This window comes from Haliotis rubra, unplaced genomic scaffold (assembly GCF_003918875.1).
Source record: "Haliotis rubra isolate DU_JTF1 unplaced genomic scaffold, ASM391887v1 Scf16, whole genome shotgun sequence".
In the NCBI taxonomy this organism is placed as follows: domain Eukaryota; kingdom Metazoa; phylum Mollusca; class Gastropoda; order Lepetellida; family Haliotidae; genus Haliotis; species Haliotis rubra.
Genome location: NW_025765558.1, coordinates 1,623,850 through 1,641,231, shown reverse-complemented (window position 1 = coordinate 1,641,231; position 17,382 = coordinate 1,623,850). Strand labels below are relative to the sequence as shown.

General features: G+C 39.8%; 1 protein-coding gene across 8 annotated transcripts in view; it reads right to left on the bottom strand.

The window, feature by feature from the left end:
• LOC124271384 (short transient receptor potential channel 6-like) overlaps positions 1 to 10,603 on the bottom strand; it is a 65,380-nt gene extending 54,777 nt beyond the window's left edge. For all 8 annotated transcript variants that reach the window (XM_046706518.1, XM_046706519.1, XM_046706521.1 and 5 more), the window contains exon 1: positions 9,191 to 10,603. In XM_046706518.1, coding sequence (XP_046562474.1) covers positions 9,191 to 9,898 — 708 coding nt within the window. In that variant the 5' untranslated portion in view covers positions 9,899 to 10,603. The remainder of the gene's footprint in view (positions 1 to 9,190) is intronic.
• Between the last annotated feature and the right edge of the window lie 6,779 nt (positions 10,604 to 17,382).

The window sequence follows — 17,382 nt, the reverse complement described above, 5'->3', positions numbered from 1 at the left end:
AATAACTGTTTGAATGAGTGAATGTTTGGGTGAATGACTGTTTGAATGAGTGAATGTTTGGATGAATGAGTTGATTTGATGTCACGTTTCTGTGAGACATTTTTTAGTTATTAAAATGGGGTGTCAGCTAGATATAGGTAAAATGTGAACCATCATATTAAATGTCTGATTAGAACAACGACCTTGGGTATGTTCCTGAATATCACCTTTCCTTCAGGAGTTTGGATACAATGTGTGAAGCCCATTTCTGATGTCCCCCGCCGTGATATTGCTGAAATATTGCTAAACGCGGCGTAAAACCAAACTCACTTACTCACTCCTTCAGGGGGTGGAGGCATTGAGTGTACTGTCACGTTGTGCAAGCATCACAGCCTTCCCGCATCTCTATCTAGCATCCAAGGCCATGTATTGCCCCAAATTTCGTATTGCGATATATTGCGATACACTCTTCTGTATTGCGATACGTATTGCAATATATTGTGAAAGAACAGTTTTTGAGATCTGTCCACTTGGTAATATTCTTTTACCTTCAAATTGAATCACAGTATATGTGAGTAACCATTGTGCATTGTATAGCTTCTTTCAAAGTGAAAAAAGGAAAATCCAGAACATTCTTCTGTTTATATTTTTATTTTAAAACAGCAGGGATCGACACTCTCTACAAAATTTTAACTGGCCCTCCGGGCTATTGGATTTTTTATGTCACTAGTCCTTTCCAAAACTTACTAGCCCTACGCTTTGCAATAAAAAACTTTCAACAAGTCTTTCTTTTAATTGTACTTGTAACTGCTGTCCAAAGGAAAGTTAACACAGATAAATGTATGATTGCTCATTTCATATATGTGACAAATTCAACTGAAACTAGCTTACACAATGTCCTCCATCGACCCACCCATACTATTTATATACTTTAACTTCTTTAAACAGCAGAGGATGTTGAATTTCAAATAATTTAAAGAGTTAAAGAATTTACTGTACACATCTGTATTACTCAAGAAAAATTTAATTGCAGTCACAATCATGTGACATGATCTTGAAGTGCACATTCTAATCAAAACGATGATTTATGCACCTTTGTCTTTGAATTAAAGTATTATTAACATTACCTATTTCATGAATGACGTTTGGTACACATTCACATAAAGAAATGATTTAACAAAACACTCACGATGGGCAAAAGTCACTCTGTATCAGGTAAAGTACACTTTCTTTAGACTGAATAGAATAATGAAAAAAAATGAAACATGAGAAACATAACCTTATAATAAGATAGAAGCCTACGTTTATCAAGGAAAATATCAGCTCGTGAAACATTAATTGCTATGTCATACACCATTTAAATTGTTTGGGTCTAATCCAACTGTTGATAAATACTAAAGGTATGTTTATCATATTATTCAAATAATACAACTTCAACTTAAATAAATTTATTTCTAATAGTAATACAAATTTACACACTTAAAATGTCCATATAAACCACGAAGGAGACTAAACTCCCGCTATTTTAATCCATTTGTAAGATGCCATAATATCCTCTTACCCATGTCTTTAATATTTTCATTTTTACGTAATCAGAAAATTATTATATAAAGATTAATTAAATAATCTGTATGGTCGCCTATTTCCCGATAGCCGTGGCTTTTCATCCGGTAACATGACACAACATTGGGAAATGCCTCCGTTTTCGAAGCTCCGTATGAACAACACCTTACCAGGAGTATTTTCGCAGTTGTAAGAAGCGATTTTATTGGATAAAGATTGGTTTCTAATGACGCTTTTTCGCCACAGTCTGCTATAAGGTTCGTGATTGGTAAAAATCATGCTCGTAAGCCAATCATATTACAGCAATGGATACCGTCCGCATAAACGAAAACTTTTAGACAAAGGTTTTGGGTACAATAATGCTATTCTGAACGTGTTAAGCAACAAATCGCCATATATACGTAAATTATGGAACTTATTGGACGTATCGTGCTAGGTGGCGACCTGTGACAAATATTCTTTATGCAAATGTTTTCTCATTAAACATCGTGTCCGAGCATGAAGATCGAGGTGACGAAAGCCGAGATGTCACTTGACTTACATAACATGATCGCACGAAAAGATGGAAATAGTAACTTAGATGTACGTTTGACAACTTTTATGAAAACTGTTGATTTTATTCATTAGTTTATTCAATTTTAATGATTTCCTCGAAACGTCCATACTTTGCTCTTTGACAATTTTTAAGTGGACCCGTTGCCAATCATTTGGAAAGACTTTCCGCCCAATCCCCACCCACCACCACCACCCATATTACCTGAATATACATATATATCTTTTTCCTCACCATTAAAATTTAGGGGGTATACGGGCGGAAGTCTTGTGTGCGGTGTTGAATGGGTTAAAATTGAACAAATAAATCTTTGGCGGTATACCGGTACGTCATAAACGTATCGCGATACGTAATTGTTACAATTTCGTATTGCGGTTTACCGGTATACCGGTAATACCGTGCAGTTGTCCGCCCACATGAGTGAAGGTAAGTATCACCGGCGGCGGAGAGTACCGGGATGGGTGAATACTGATGTCTGATGGCTGATGGGCTGATGGGCTGATGGCTAGGAATGCTGGACAAAGAGTTTCGTTGCGGTCCGGCCCAACACTGTGTGCTGATTGATTAAAGGCACAATTTCACACATCACTGACAATATTTCGGCCTATATTATATATATTGGGGGAATATACACTCACTTTAGCTTCCTATTGATGCACACACAAAAAAATGTTATCCCTTGCGACTTGCCTGAAATCGATAATTGAATTTCGAGGCGAACAGCTTCCAAACACAGAACATTTTGCCATATACGGAATGTAAACAACCGTGAGAGTCAATTTAATGTAACGTTAACGCAACATTAATTCATTCGAATTTTTTAATTCAATATTGTAATCTAAATACGTAGTTAGTTTTGGAATAATTTATAGGGCATCTTCCCTGAGGGCTGATAGTTAGTATTATTGAGAGAAATGCATTATTTATTTTTATAGAGGTGTGGTGTGAAATACTGCTTTCAACGCCACACTCAATATTACAGACATAGGAATGCGGTCTGAAAATAATTGAGTGTGGAGCAGAAAATCTTCACTCAGAACCATGTATTTGTCATTTTCTTACAATAAACACATAACGCTACTCCATTCCCAGCTTCCCTCCCACGCCGGGATATAACTGAAATGCTGTTCAAAGCTTATCTGTATTAACGCGAACACAAAGCTCGAATCACCGTCCATAATTACTGCTACTGACATATGTCACAAACACTTTAGATCACACATGATCAGATATAATGACTAGTAATGAAAATTATGAAAACCTATATAAGGAAAACAATTTGGCTGAAAAATTCAAATTGACGGTTTATCACAAAACTTCGATGATTAAATGTCAACACAGACACAATTGCTGCACATTATTGTAATCACTCAGTTAGGGCAGCGGTTGGGACTGATGTGTCCTACAGATCCACCGACATCGAATTATCACTATGAATGAATGAGAAAAATGTTTTGCAACGAGGCCAAATGTTATACGTGTAATCCTAGTACGAGGGTACATAATGACGTAAAGTCTCGTACAACGCGAGAGTATAATGTTATCGTGTCAAAGCAGGTTCCCAATCAGATGTTGGTATAATAGCGCCCTGATCGAGTACGTCAGTGCCTATCAAAATCTGTATTGACATTTTACACACAGATGTCACGTGAAGGATGTGGAGGTGAATTGGAGTTTTTATATTTTTGTATTGGATGTACATATTTAAATTCATAGAGACGGAAAGGTATTTGAAATTAACGCGATCTTTGAAATACATCAATATTCCTTCTTGATTTTAGGTTATTTTAGAAACGTACGGAAATATCAATGTATAGCAGGTAGAAATGAGATCTTGGAGAAGACGACTATAGTGCGGCAGTACTCTTCTTGGTTGCTGGTAACAGCCAGATAATCAACAAGCGCGTGCAGTGAAATTGTACACCTGGCTGTTCTTCCAACATCACGTTACATGAAGTAAAGCGTTTACTGAACACATGACTTAATATAAACACAATCCTCATATAGAGCATCACGTTACATGAAGTAAATCGGTTACTGAGTACATGACTTAATTTAGACACAATCCTCATATAGAACATCACGTTACATGAAGAAAGCGGTTACTGAACATGACTTAATATAGACACAATCCTCATATAGAACATCACGTTACATGAAGTAAAGCGGTTACTGAACATGACTTAATATAGACACAATCCTCATATAGAACATCACGTTACATGAAGTAAAGCGGTTACTGAACATGACTTAATTTAGACACAATCCTCATATAGAACATCACGTTACATGAAATAAAGCGGTTACTGAACATGACTTAATTTAGACACAATCCTCATATAGAACATCACGTTACATGAAGTAAAGCGGTTACTGAACATGACTTAATATAGACACAATCCTCATATAGAACATCACGTTACATGAAGTAAAGCGGTTACTGAACATGACTTAATATAAACACAATCCTCATATAGAACATCACGTTACATGAAGTAAAGCGGTTACTAAACATGACTTATATATAAACACAATCCTCATATAGAACATCACGTTACATGAAGTAAAGCGGTTACTGAACATGACTAATATAGACAAAATCATCATATAGAACACCACGTTACATTAAGTATATATCCGTTATTGAATATACATCCCCTCATATACACGTTGATGCAATCCTTATCTTCAGCATCACACAAAATGAAATGAAAAGACGTCATATTTTACAACTTGCATTGATAATATTTTTTTCTAGAGAATACAATCTTTAAAATATCATACTGAACTGGTGTACAGCTGCCATAGTGACTTCATAATTGTGACCTAAAAAGACTTACGACATGTCGCTAACACTTAAACAGCATTATAACACTGCTCCAGGTTATGAGTTATGATACCGATATTCCATTGTGATTCAATTTACGTATACATGAACAGTGTTGCAATTTTACATACAGAGCGTTCTGTTGCATTGTTCGATTCGTTCTGTGTTGAATAACGACAATAAGCCTGTTGTGACTACAAACTTCATGATCGATAATTGAACAACGCAAATTCCGGCACCTATTATCGTTTGATTATCAGTATACACAATAACTGAAGATGCACAGAATTTCACTCACGTAAATATTAATTTATACACAGGTGGAAATCGAATGGAAAATAGAAATGGAAGAGTATGATAGTGTGTAATGCACTAGTGTTGTTTTACTGAACGCTTCATTTGTAAGGACTGGTAGCTGAAAAATTCATACGGCTGTCCCTACAAATACTTACAATATCTTTAACAAAATATATGCTATTGTCCATACAACTACCAATATGATTATATTATAGGTGCAGAGAGGATGTCCACAACTACTAATGTCATTAAACCTGGCGGGGCAGTGGTGATGTTCTTACCAGTGTTTACAAAATCAGTATAATAGTGTATATGATATTATCCACACAACTACTAACATCATTAAACCTGGCGGGGCAGTGGTGATGTTCTTACCAGTGTTTACACAATCAGTATAATAGTGTATATGATATTATCCACACAACTACTAACATCATTAAACCTGACGGGGAGAGGTGATGTTCTTACCAGTGTTTACACAATCAGTATGATAGTGTATATGATATTATCCACACAACTACTAACATCATCAAACCTGACGGGGAGAGGTGATGTTCTTACCAGTGTTTACAAAATTAGTTTAATAGTGTATATGATATTATCCACACAACTACTAACATCATTAAACCTGACGGGGAGAGGTGATGTTCTTACCAGTGTTTACAAAATTAGTTTAATAGTGTATACGATATTATCCACACAACTACTAACATCATTAAACCTGGCAGAGGCGATGTTCTGACCAGTGTTTACACAATCAGTATAATAGTGTATATGATATTATCCACAACTACTAACATCATTAAAACCTGACGGGGAGAGGTGATGTTCTTACCAGTGTTTACAAAATTAGTTTAATAGTGTATATGATATTATCCACACAACTACGAACATCATTGAACATGGCGGGGCAGAGGTGATGTTCTTACCAGTGTTTACAAAATCAGTTTAATAGTGTATATGATATTATCCACACAACTACTAACATCATTAAACCTGACGGGGAGAGGTGATGTTCTTACCAGTGTTTACAAAATTAGTTTAATAGTGTATATGATATTATCCACACAACTACGAACATCATTGAACCTGGCGGGGAGAGGTGATGTTCTTACCAGTGTTTACAAAATTAGTTTAATAGTGTATATGATATTATCCACACAACTGCTAACATAATTAAACCTGGCAGAGGTGATGTTCTGACCAGTGTTTACACAATCAGTATAATAGTGTATATGATATTATCCACACAACTACTAACATCATTAAACCTGGCGGGGCAGAGGTGATGTTCTTACCAGTGTTTACACAATCAGTATAATAGTGTATATGATATTATCCACACAACTACTAACATGTTTAAACCTGACGGGGAGAGGTGATGTTCTTACCTGTGTTTACAAAATTAGTTTAACAGTGTATATGATATTATCCACATAACTACTAACATCATTAAACCTGACGGGACAGAGGTGATGTTCTTACCAGTGTTTAAACCATCAGTATAATAGTGCATATGATATTATCCACACAACTACGAACATCATTAAACCTGACGGGGAGAGGTGATGTTCTCATCAGTGTTTACAAAATCAGTATAATAGTGTATATGATATTATCCACACAACTACTAACATCATTAAACCTGACGGGGAGAGGTGATGTTCTTACCAGTGTTTACAAAATCAGTTTAATAGTGTATATGATATTATCCACACAACGACTAACATCATTAAACCTGGCGGGACAGAGGTGATGTTCTTACCAGTGTTTACAAAATCAGTTTAATAGTGTATATGATATTATCCACACAACTACGAACATCATTAAACCTGGCGGGGAGAGGTGATGTTCTTACCAGTGTTTACAAAATCAGTTTAATAGTGTATATGATATTATCCACACAACTACTAACATCATTGAACCTGGCGGGACAGAGGTGATGTTCTTACCAGTGTTTACAAAATCAGTTTAATAGTGTATATGATATTATCCACACAACTACTAACATCATTAAACATGGCGGGGCAGAGGTGATTTACTTGCTTCCGCTGCTGCTGCTGGTGCCACTGATCCGACTGCTCCTGCTGCTGCTACTACTGCAACTATTTCAGCTGCTACCGCTACAACTACTGCAACTCATGATGCTACTGCTACTGCTAGACACTCTCGGGTCAGGCTGTGCAAACTAGTTGATTGCATATCATCGAAAATGTTCTCGAAAATGTCTGTAAAATGCGATCTTGAAAGAAATAGGATTGGCTGGACAATATGGATCTCCCCGAAACGTTTGGCTTTCTTAAGAGCAAAAACAGCGAAGCCATGACTCAGCTACAAATGCCACGTATGAGAAGGATGCATCAATGTTGTTTTAGTGATGTTTTTTTTCTGTCTAAGACGTGTTAACCGCCAGGTGCATCCATTGATTTTCAGACTGATAATTCTCTGGCGTTGACATTCACCTGTTATAGGCGATTACTACACTCTGTAACCCTTGGGGTCATTTGCTTGTTCCACTAGCGTTACCTATAGTTTCTAGACCCGTGAAGGTCCGGGTTAGAATGAATCTTCAGTAACCCTTGCTTGTCGTAAGAGGCGACTAACGGGATCGGGTGGTCAGGCTCGCTGGCTTGGTTGACACATGTCATCGGTTCCCAATTGCGCAGATCAACATATTGTTACACAGATCATTTAAAGCAATATACGAAAAAATCTGTTTTGATACAACTGTTTTTGTACGTTCTCAAGCGAACCTTGTCTGTGGGTATTCGCTGTGACAAAAAGCTCCGTACTATCACACTTTACTGTTTTGTTTTACTAAACAATTATGTTATTGCTAGCAGTTATTTCTATTTGTAGTATTTTTTCAAAGTTCACGTTTGTCATAAAATAATCGAAAAATAAATGCTGCTATATTTTAGACACAATAACAAAACTACCAGGTTAAAACAGTTGCTTATATGACATTGATTCGAAAAACAAACCCGTTATGTTAAAAGATGGATTAACGAAATTTTGGTTAACACAAATAATAAATATTCCGATTATTTCATCGAAGACGTAATTCAGAGGAACGCACAGGACGTATGGGTCAATAATTGGGCCAATGAATGAGTGAATTATGTTTAACCCGCTCTGAACAACATTCCAAGTCAACTGCCGTGATAGAGAACATGTACATCCATGTTGTGTACTTAATTCGGATATAAAAGGCGATATTGCATGCATTTAGCAATGGGTTTCTCACAAACATAAACATGACACCGCAAGGAACAGACGGTTGCAAATTCGGAGACAGCTTTTCTGAAAATGTATGCTGCCTTGTACCCGGCAGTTTTTATATTCAGCTTTTATGTTGTGTGGTAGCCTAAATCTAAGAGGGGCGTACACATTGTTCACACATGCTTTAGGAATATATGAAAATGTGTGAACAAAATAAATACCTGCAATGGTGGCCAACATATATCATTTTCTGAGGTTAAATTACTTCTGTGACGAACAGAAACTATATATTATTCGTCCAAAACAATTATCATTCTAGACAGTTATTTGATTATTATCAGCCCTGAGCCAAATCCTTCTTCATGAAACTTCTTTCTAGCTCTTGGATGAAAGTGATCAATGTTGGGAGAAGGGTCTTCGATGACAATTCTGAAGATTTCTTAACGGACAGTTTGTCGTCGTATGCGACTTCTTCATAGCAGGAATTTATTTTACACCGGACACTACTTACGTTATAGCTTTGCTTTACCATGTAAATCTATTCCCACAGTAGCCCAGTGGTTCAAACGTTAGTTCGCCATTCAGACCCGAGTTTGATTCCGACATGGGTATAATCAGAAAGCCATTATTGGTGGTTCTGGGTGCGTTATGGCTGAACCAATGAAAGAGTAACAACTACATAAATTTGTTAAATAAGTTTGTTGAAAATTAAAGTCTGAAAAAAACTATTTGCAAGCATTTCATATTACCTTGAACTCTGACTCAATCTCAGCCATACGCTTGAAGGCCTGGCTGAGTTTAAAGGCAGACATTATGGGGTCCTCTTCCGTCAGAGAGATATATGCAGGGCTAGCCATGGCGCTATACGTGTCCAGACGCTTGTTGGTGTACACCTTAAAGTCCTCACTCCTCTGGGTGGTACACTCGCTACAGTTACAGAAGTAGTCATGTGGAGGGTCCAAATGAGCCCCCATCAACATCAGCTGTTTGACAATCTGGAAATTGTTCCTCTTGGCCGCCCTGAGCAGAGCTTCTCTAAGAAGGGTATCAACCTGAGGATGATCAGACGTCGACTTACTTCCAATCTTCCAGATCTGTTCATGGGTTGCTGAAACATTCCTCTCCTGATACAGAGGATGCAGAAGTATGATCTCACTGATCTTGTCCCTGTCATTGTCGCAGGCACACAGCAGAGCCTTGTGGACGGTCTTGTCCTTCACCTTACCCAGAAGATAATGAACAATGTCTTCATCATTAGCCGCTACAGCTGCTTCTAGAGCAGTACGTCCTTGTGGATCCACACAGTTTACAGAGACAGTCTCTGTCTCTATAAGACTCTTGATAGCATCGATGTCCCCGAGCTCGGCGGCCTGTAAGAAATCCCTCTCGTCCTCTGTCAAACCCGCTTGCATACGATCCTGCAGAAGTTTCAGCTTCCGCTGGTTCTTGGTCGCCATCTTGGAAACGAACTTTGTACAGTTGATAGAGAGGAGGAATGCTAATTGTGGTTATTAAAGGATCAGGCAGAATTGACAAGCAGAGACCAATTATTCCCAGGCGTCTCTCATTGAAGTAGTATCCCTGTCACAGTTCAATGCGCAGATATAAGTTGACAATTTTAAAAACTCAGATCAACCTTATCATAGAAGCAGTTCGAATGTCAAACATGGGCACTTAATCTCCATCATCAAACATCCGTCACCGCTGATCGGAACTAGTCAGTGTCATTCTGTCAGATCGAAATGCTCAATCCGGTCGAATATAATTGTCTAGGAATATGACACGGAGTCAAGTTCTATTCCAAAGAACTAATTCCTAACCAAAACTATATCCTTTATGATTTATGGATCGCCTTATAGAAGGAAAATACAATACGATCACACTCTCACCGGTACCTTGAATCCGTCAGTATCACATGAACTTCCTTTCTAAAATCATCCAACAAACTTTTCAAATTATTTTGTTCAGAGTTGAATTATTAAACTCCAGAACTTTCAAACTGAACGCCACGGTGACAAAGTGGTCCCAGAAATCCGAAGTATTGGCATTCAAGCTGAAGTGACACATACACAAATTCACCGTTACTGTGGCCCCCCGGGCTTGGCGCAGTATCCCTCGGAGCGCCGGGCTTTATGCTGGCTGGCACTCTCTACGCCGTGCAGTGCACAAGTAACATGTTGCATGTAATGCCGATATATAATGGCCTGCCCGTGTCTCAAGTACGGATCAATGCGCACTGTACACTATTGTGGCGTGGCGGATAGCAGGGCGATGTCATGGCTCAGTGTACGTTGAGCTGATGTGTAGAATCAGTCATTTGTGCCAGGGCGTTGGAGCTGTGACGTAGAGAATGGACTGTTGGGTTGATTCTTTTCCAAAAAGGATTGTTTTTGTTAACGTCACAGACATTTAATTCAAACTGGACTTCTTTCATTAAGCAGCCAACAGTTTATGTTCTTGCAGACTCTGGGGTTTTATCGAATTACACAAATTGTTCCCGAAAATGGTTAATGCTACATACTGTTGAAAATTGTCAAATATGCTTTGTTGTAAGGAGGCATTTTTCGAAAACATATTCAGGTTGATTATTTTAAAGAAAACATACTTGGGTTTGCAGCTGTAGTTGAAAAGAAATATCTAGCCACCAAACAATCCTCATCCCGTCTCAACCGCGACATAGCGAGTATGTAAATGACGTATTATGACTGTCAAGAATATTGGAAATTTAATAACTAGAGAAAAGTACTTTTGAACAGTATTGAAGTCATGTTACGCGGTGTCAGCCGGGGGTTGGAAGTCAATAGTGACATTCCACAGAACAGAAGAGTGAGTTTGGTTTTACGCCAACAATATTTCAGCAATATCACCGCGTTGGACACGAGAATCATAGTCATAAGGGATATCTGCTTGAAGCTTGAGCCCACTGTACGATTCCGGCTATGTCATGTGTATATTTTTATTAATCACTGTCATATATTGATAAAATTAATCTTGGCAGACATCACAAACACATGTAAGGGCATGTCAATCGTACACCTCAGTACTGAGCCAGTCAGCAGTGACTTACAAGTTAAACGATCATGAATCCGGTAAAACTTCACTGGTTGTTGGTTCGAATCCTTGAATGATGATTGGTTCTGTCAGCAATAGAAGACGTCTCAGGTCACGTTGTGCTTCAACTGCAGTAGGGTAGTCTAGTGGTTAAAGCGTTCGCTCGTCACGCCGAAGATCCGGGTTCGATTCCCCACTCGGGTACAGTGTGTGAACCCCATTTCTGGTGTCCTCCGCCGTGATATTGCTGGAATATTGCTAAAAGCGGGGTAAAACCCAACTCACTCACTCACATAAATGAACGCCAAGCCGACACACCGTGATATTAAACCAAGACTCTTGCAGGGCCAGCAGTGTGACTGTTTGTTGCTTAGCACCGCACTCAGGAATTCCAGCTGTATGGTGATTGATCTGTAAGTAATAGTGTCCCAACCAGATGAACCAGTGGATGATATTATGAGCACCATTCCAAGCCGTCTGGGCACGATTAAACCAAAACAACGAAGTTGCCAAGTCTTACCACCTTATCCACTACGTCGGCTCTTACGTGGCTGGGTGGCTGGGAACTATTTTCTCACCAAGAGTCACCGAGGGAAACTTAACATAACATAGATACATGCATGCATGCATACTTTCACGCATACACACATACATACACTCACATGCATGCACACACACACTTTCACTCACACACTCTCTCTCTCACACACACACACACACACACACTCACTCACTCACTTACACACACACATTCCTGTCTACAGGAATAACAACAGATCAGTTCCAATTGATCCAGGTTTTGGTGTTGGCGCCATCAACTGATCTTCAGCGCAGTGAAAGAACGCTCCTCGCCAGACCAGATGATGTAATTGTACATAAGATTATCTTTACTAAATGAGTTTCATAATGCAGAAAAACGCGCCTGTTTTCATAACATGTATAGAAGGCGTGAAGCCCACTTCCCCTGTTCCCCGCCGTGATATGGCTTCAATAACGCTAAAAGTGACGCAGTACATCAATCTGCCATACCAATGGACTTGCCAACATGAGCATGGATCTATGCGTGCGTCTTACAGATGGCCCTCCACTATGTCCAATCAAACATTACCTTATGCTCTCCGTCGCTTAAGACTGTGCAGACATGCTCCCAGTGGGCACGCCAAGACAGATCGTGGGTTCAAATCCGCCCTGGTCCTGATTATCATTTTAAGTTTTTCAGCACCATGTTCATCGTCAGACTGACCACGCGCACGCGCGCACGCACGCACGCACGCATGCACGCACACACAGGCTACTATCAATCAGATGTTATGTGTCACTTTAAGCCATCCCCTCACTATGGCTCTGGATACCTCATCATGTTCATGTTTGAAACCCGTGAACGTCCGGGTTAGAATGAACCTTCAGTAGCCCATGCTTGTGGTAAGAGGCGACTAACGGGATCGGGTGGTCAGGCTCGCCGACTTGGTTGACACATGCGTAGGTGCAGATTATTTACAGACCGCCGCCATATAGCTGGAATATTGCTGAGTGCGGCTTAAAACTAAGCTCACTCACTCATATTTGAGAAAAATGTCTTCCAAATCGGAATACAATATAAACAAAGGTCATAGAAACACATTTTCGATACGTAATCGATTGTTGAAAGATGTGTCGATAATTTCAACAAATGCAGTGAGTTCACCAGGAAATACGAAATATGAACATGTTTTGATTTCATGTTATGCGATACATGCACACTGAGTTATGACTGTTTTCATTAAATGTTGAATATTACATGGACTTTTTGCAATATCATTGTCAACAAAACAATATGAATATTTCATTTTGGAGGATGATATTACGCCGTACATGTGCCGTTGTTATCTTTCGTCAAGGTCCACTAAAATTACTTAATTGTGTTTATCCAGCATACTTATTTTTCTGGGGTAATTGCATGCAGCCAACATCGACAAATTAACTGGACATTTCTGTATTCCATATATTTCGTCATGGTGTCAACCATAACAAACAAAATCGATGTAAATAAGGAAGTATTACTTTGTTGAAAACGGACATGGGTATGGGTTACTTCGCGGAAAATGACACATTGACTTAGTGGAACCCAAAAATTATCTCTAACGACTCACGAGCCAGGAAAGACTCCAACAAAGGGTGGTACTATTTCATATGTGTTGCAATATGGATAACAATTTAAAGTTTTACGATAGATAAATATAGGTGTTATAGATGGGAGTTTCACATTTTGTCCCGCTCACATGAGGACCTCGTCCAGGTCAACAAGCGTTTATCGGCTTGATAAGATTTTGATTTTGGTGACGCATGAACAATCTCGAAAATTTGCAGCTGTTTCCGATCGGACGCGGACGCTCAACCTATTTATCGAGAAATACCCATTGACTGTCATGTGACTTAGCCGATGCCCTTGCAATTCCGATAGATGTCGTCAACAGCAGAGGAGAAGATAGGTATTTGATGAAAGATGACAGCTAGAGTTATTGAAATGTTTCAAAGATGGTAACATGGTGTCTTAACTTTATCGCCAACAGATGGTGGTGTGAATTGGTGGCATCTAAATATCGCGCATTTATGGTTTATTGGTTTGGTACGTGCTTACCAGACCTGAATGGAGGATGTATTAAAATTCAATTCATCGCGCATTTTAATCTCCCGGTTTCACCATGAGAATCTTTTTCAAATACCACCCTTTGTGTAGATTGTATATGGGGTAGTAAGGGGATTTTATCTGCAATAACGCAAAAGTAAATATTTAATGGCATCGTTATCCTGTGGGAAGCCATGACGAAGCCAGGTATTGTATAGGGTAATATCTGTGTGCCGATAATGGATTACCAAACAGTTCGTCTTGATTCGGAGTCATAAAAGTGATACATCGATGACACGTCTCCAGCCCACTGCAACATTCATGAACATATCCACTGACGTGCGCAGCCGGCGGAGGTAACAACCTCCTTCCATCTGGTCTCGGTACAAAACCAACAAACCTTCCATCTGGTCTCGATACGTGACCAACAAACCGTCTATCTCGTCTCAACAAACCTTCCATCTGGTCTAGGTACACGACCATCAAAATTTCCACCTGGTCTCAACAAACCTTAGATCTGGTCTCCATACAAGACCAACAAACCTTCCATCTGGTCACTGTACACGACCAACAAACCTTCCATCTGGTCTAGGTTCACGACCATCAAAACTTCCACCTGGTCTCAACAAACCTTAGATCTAGTCTCCATACAAGACCCACAAACCTTCCATCTGGTACTGTAACAAACCTTCTTCTATCTGGTCACTGTACGACCAACAAACCTTCTAACAGACCTTCCATCTGGTCTCGGTACAAGACCAACAAACCTTCCATCTGGTCTCGAGTACACGACCAACAAACCTTCCATCTGGTCTCGGTACAAGACCAACAAACCTTCTATCTGGTCTCACGACCAACAAACCTTCCTGGTCACACAACCAACAACCTCACACGAAACAAACCTTCCATCTGGTCTCAGTACACGACCAACAAACCTTCTATCTGGTCTCAGTACACAACCAACAAACCTTCCATCTGGTCACTGTACACGACCAACAAACCTTCTATCTGGTCTCGATACAAGACCAACAAACCTTCCATCTGGTCTCGGTACAAGACCAACAAACCTTCATCTAGTTTCGGTACACCACCCACAACCCTTCCATCTGGTCACTGTACACGACCAACATACCTTAAATCTGGTCTCGATACATGACCAACAAACCTTCTATCTGGTCTCAGTACAAGACCAACAGACCTTCTATCTGGTCTCAGTACACAACCAACAAACCTTCCATCTGGTCTCTGTACACAACCAACAAACCTTCCATTTGGTCACTGTACACGACCAACAGACCTTAAATCTGGTCTCGATACATGACCAACAAACCTTCTATCTGGTCTCAGTACAAGACCAACAAACCTTCCATCTAGTTTCGGTTGTTTTTTTGGTTTCATGAGTACTCAACAATATTCCAGCTATATGGCGGCGGTCTGTAAATAAACTCAACAATACAATGCAGTAATTGCCATCATGAGCATTGATCAAAGCCATTTCGATTCGACCCCGACATGCACTGGTTCGCTGAATGCCAACTGTCACCAGTTTCTTTACAGGTTACAACATAAAAATGTTCCTACAGTCCACATATGTTGTTTGTTTACGAATTTTACTGATGGTTCTATAAGGAATCCTTAAACCGTTGTGTCAGTCAATATCAACATTCGCTTCATGATATTAAACTTAATTATAAAAGCATCGCTTTGAAAATGGAAAAGATTGATGACTGATCAATCATTTGATTATCTGGTCCAATCTCGGATATTTACAGGAATCCGTGGAACATGTGGCTGGAATGTTGCTTTGTGACGTCTGGAGCAAATGTGCCAGACTTCTAAAAACCGTCGTATATTTCATTATACTAAAGGGACACTGTCATCTGTTCGAATCTCTAAGCATATCCCAGCTGTCTGGCACGTATTATTCTTGGTATTTATCCCACCTTATACCGCAATATAAGGTCACAAATCAGTTGAAGTTAAGTAACGTCGGTCGCAAACAGTCCTTGGATGGGTGATCGTAAGTGGCAGCTTCACTCCGGAGAGTTTCTCGAACTTCAGTCCTGCCCCAAAACGAAGCACACGTGACACATGTGGTCTCACGTTAGGCAAGTGAGTTAGTTCGTGAACTGCCCCTGTTCACCCAGCAGTGAATGGGTTCCCGGTGGGAAAAGGCATATGACTGTTAGCTGGGTTAGCCCGGGTAATAATGCGTTAGCGCTTTGAGCACGCACCCGGTGGAAACATGTTTTTTTTATAAATAGCCATTGTATACGCTTAAAAATAATTAGAAACTTGACATGCTGTTTTGGAGTTTATTTACTGAGTGCATATCACTGACTCAAACATAATATCATTGCTAAATTACAGTAAAATCAGCACTTTACAAATTTCCAAAACATGATTATCCAGAAAGTGTTCGGTAAAACCACAGAGAGATATTAAAACCACTTGGTCAGAGTAAAATGTCAGTATCTGGTGTAACCACCATGAGCATCGATAACAGCTTGGCAGCGGCGGCCCGTAGATGAAAGGAGATGCCGAATGCTGTGTTGAGGAATGTTTTGATACTCTTGCTGAAAAGCTGCGTGCAGTTCTTGTAGTGTCTGAGGTGGTGGATTACGCTGGTGCAAGCGTCGATCAAGAGTATCCCATAGATGCTTAATGGGGGACAAATCGGGTGACCGAGAAGGCCATGGTAACATCTGAACGTTGTTTTGTTGGAGGAAGTCCTGGCAAACAAGTGCAACGTGAGGTCGAGCATTGGCATGCTGGAAAGATCCACCGTTGAAGTTGATGAAGGGAACGACGTGACGTTGCAAAATCTCGTCTCTATGGCGACCCCCATTCAATACACCTGCAAGGTGCACAAGAGCTGTCCGGCCATTATGATGGATACCTGGTCACACCATGACACTTTCACCACCAAATATATCGACCTGCTGTACACCGTTATCGACATAACGTTCGTTCCGACGTCTGTATACACGTGAACGTACATCAGTACGTCTGAGAGGAAACCGCGGCCATCTCACTCGTTGTCTGCACCATTGTAGACGTTCTGCCCGGTGACGTTGTGTCAAGACGTGCAATCCAGGGATTTGGGTTGTTGTGGATGTTGCGGTTGTGGTGCGTGAACGAAGATGTCTCAACCGGATGTAGTGATTTTCGAAGCTCTCTTAGCGCTTAGATAGTCGTAAGTTAATGTTAATGTATGGCACTTACGACTATCTTAGCGCTAAGAGAGCTTCGAAAATGTAAGCCCAGGGCGGCGGTGGTTACTCT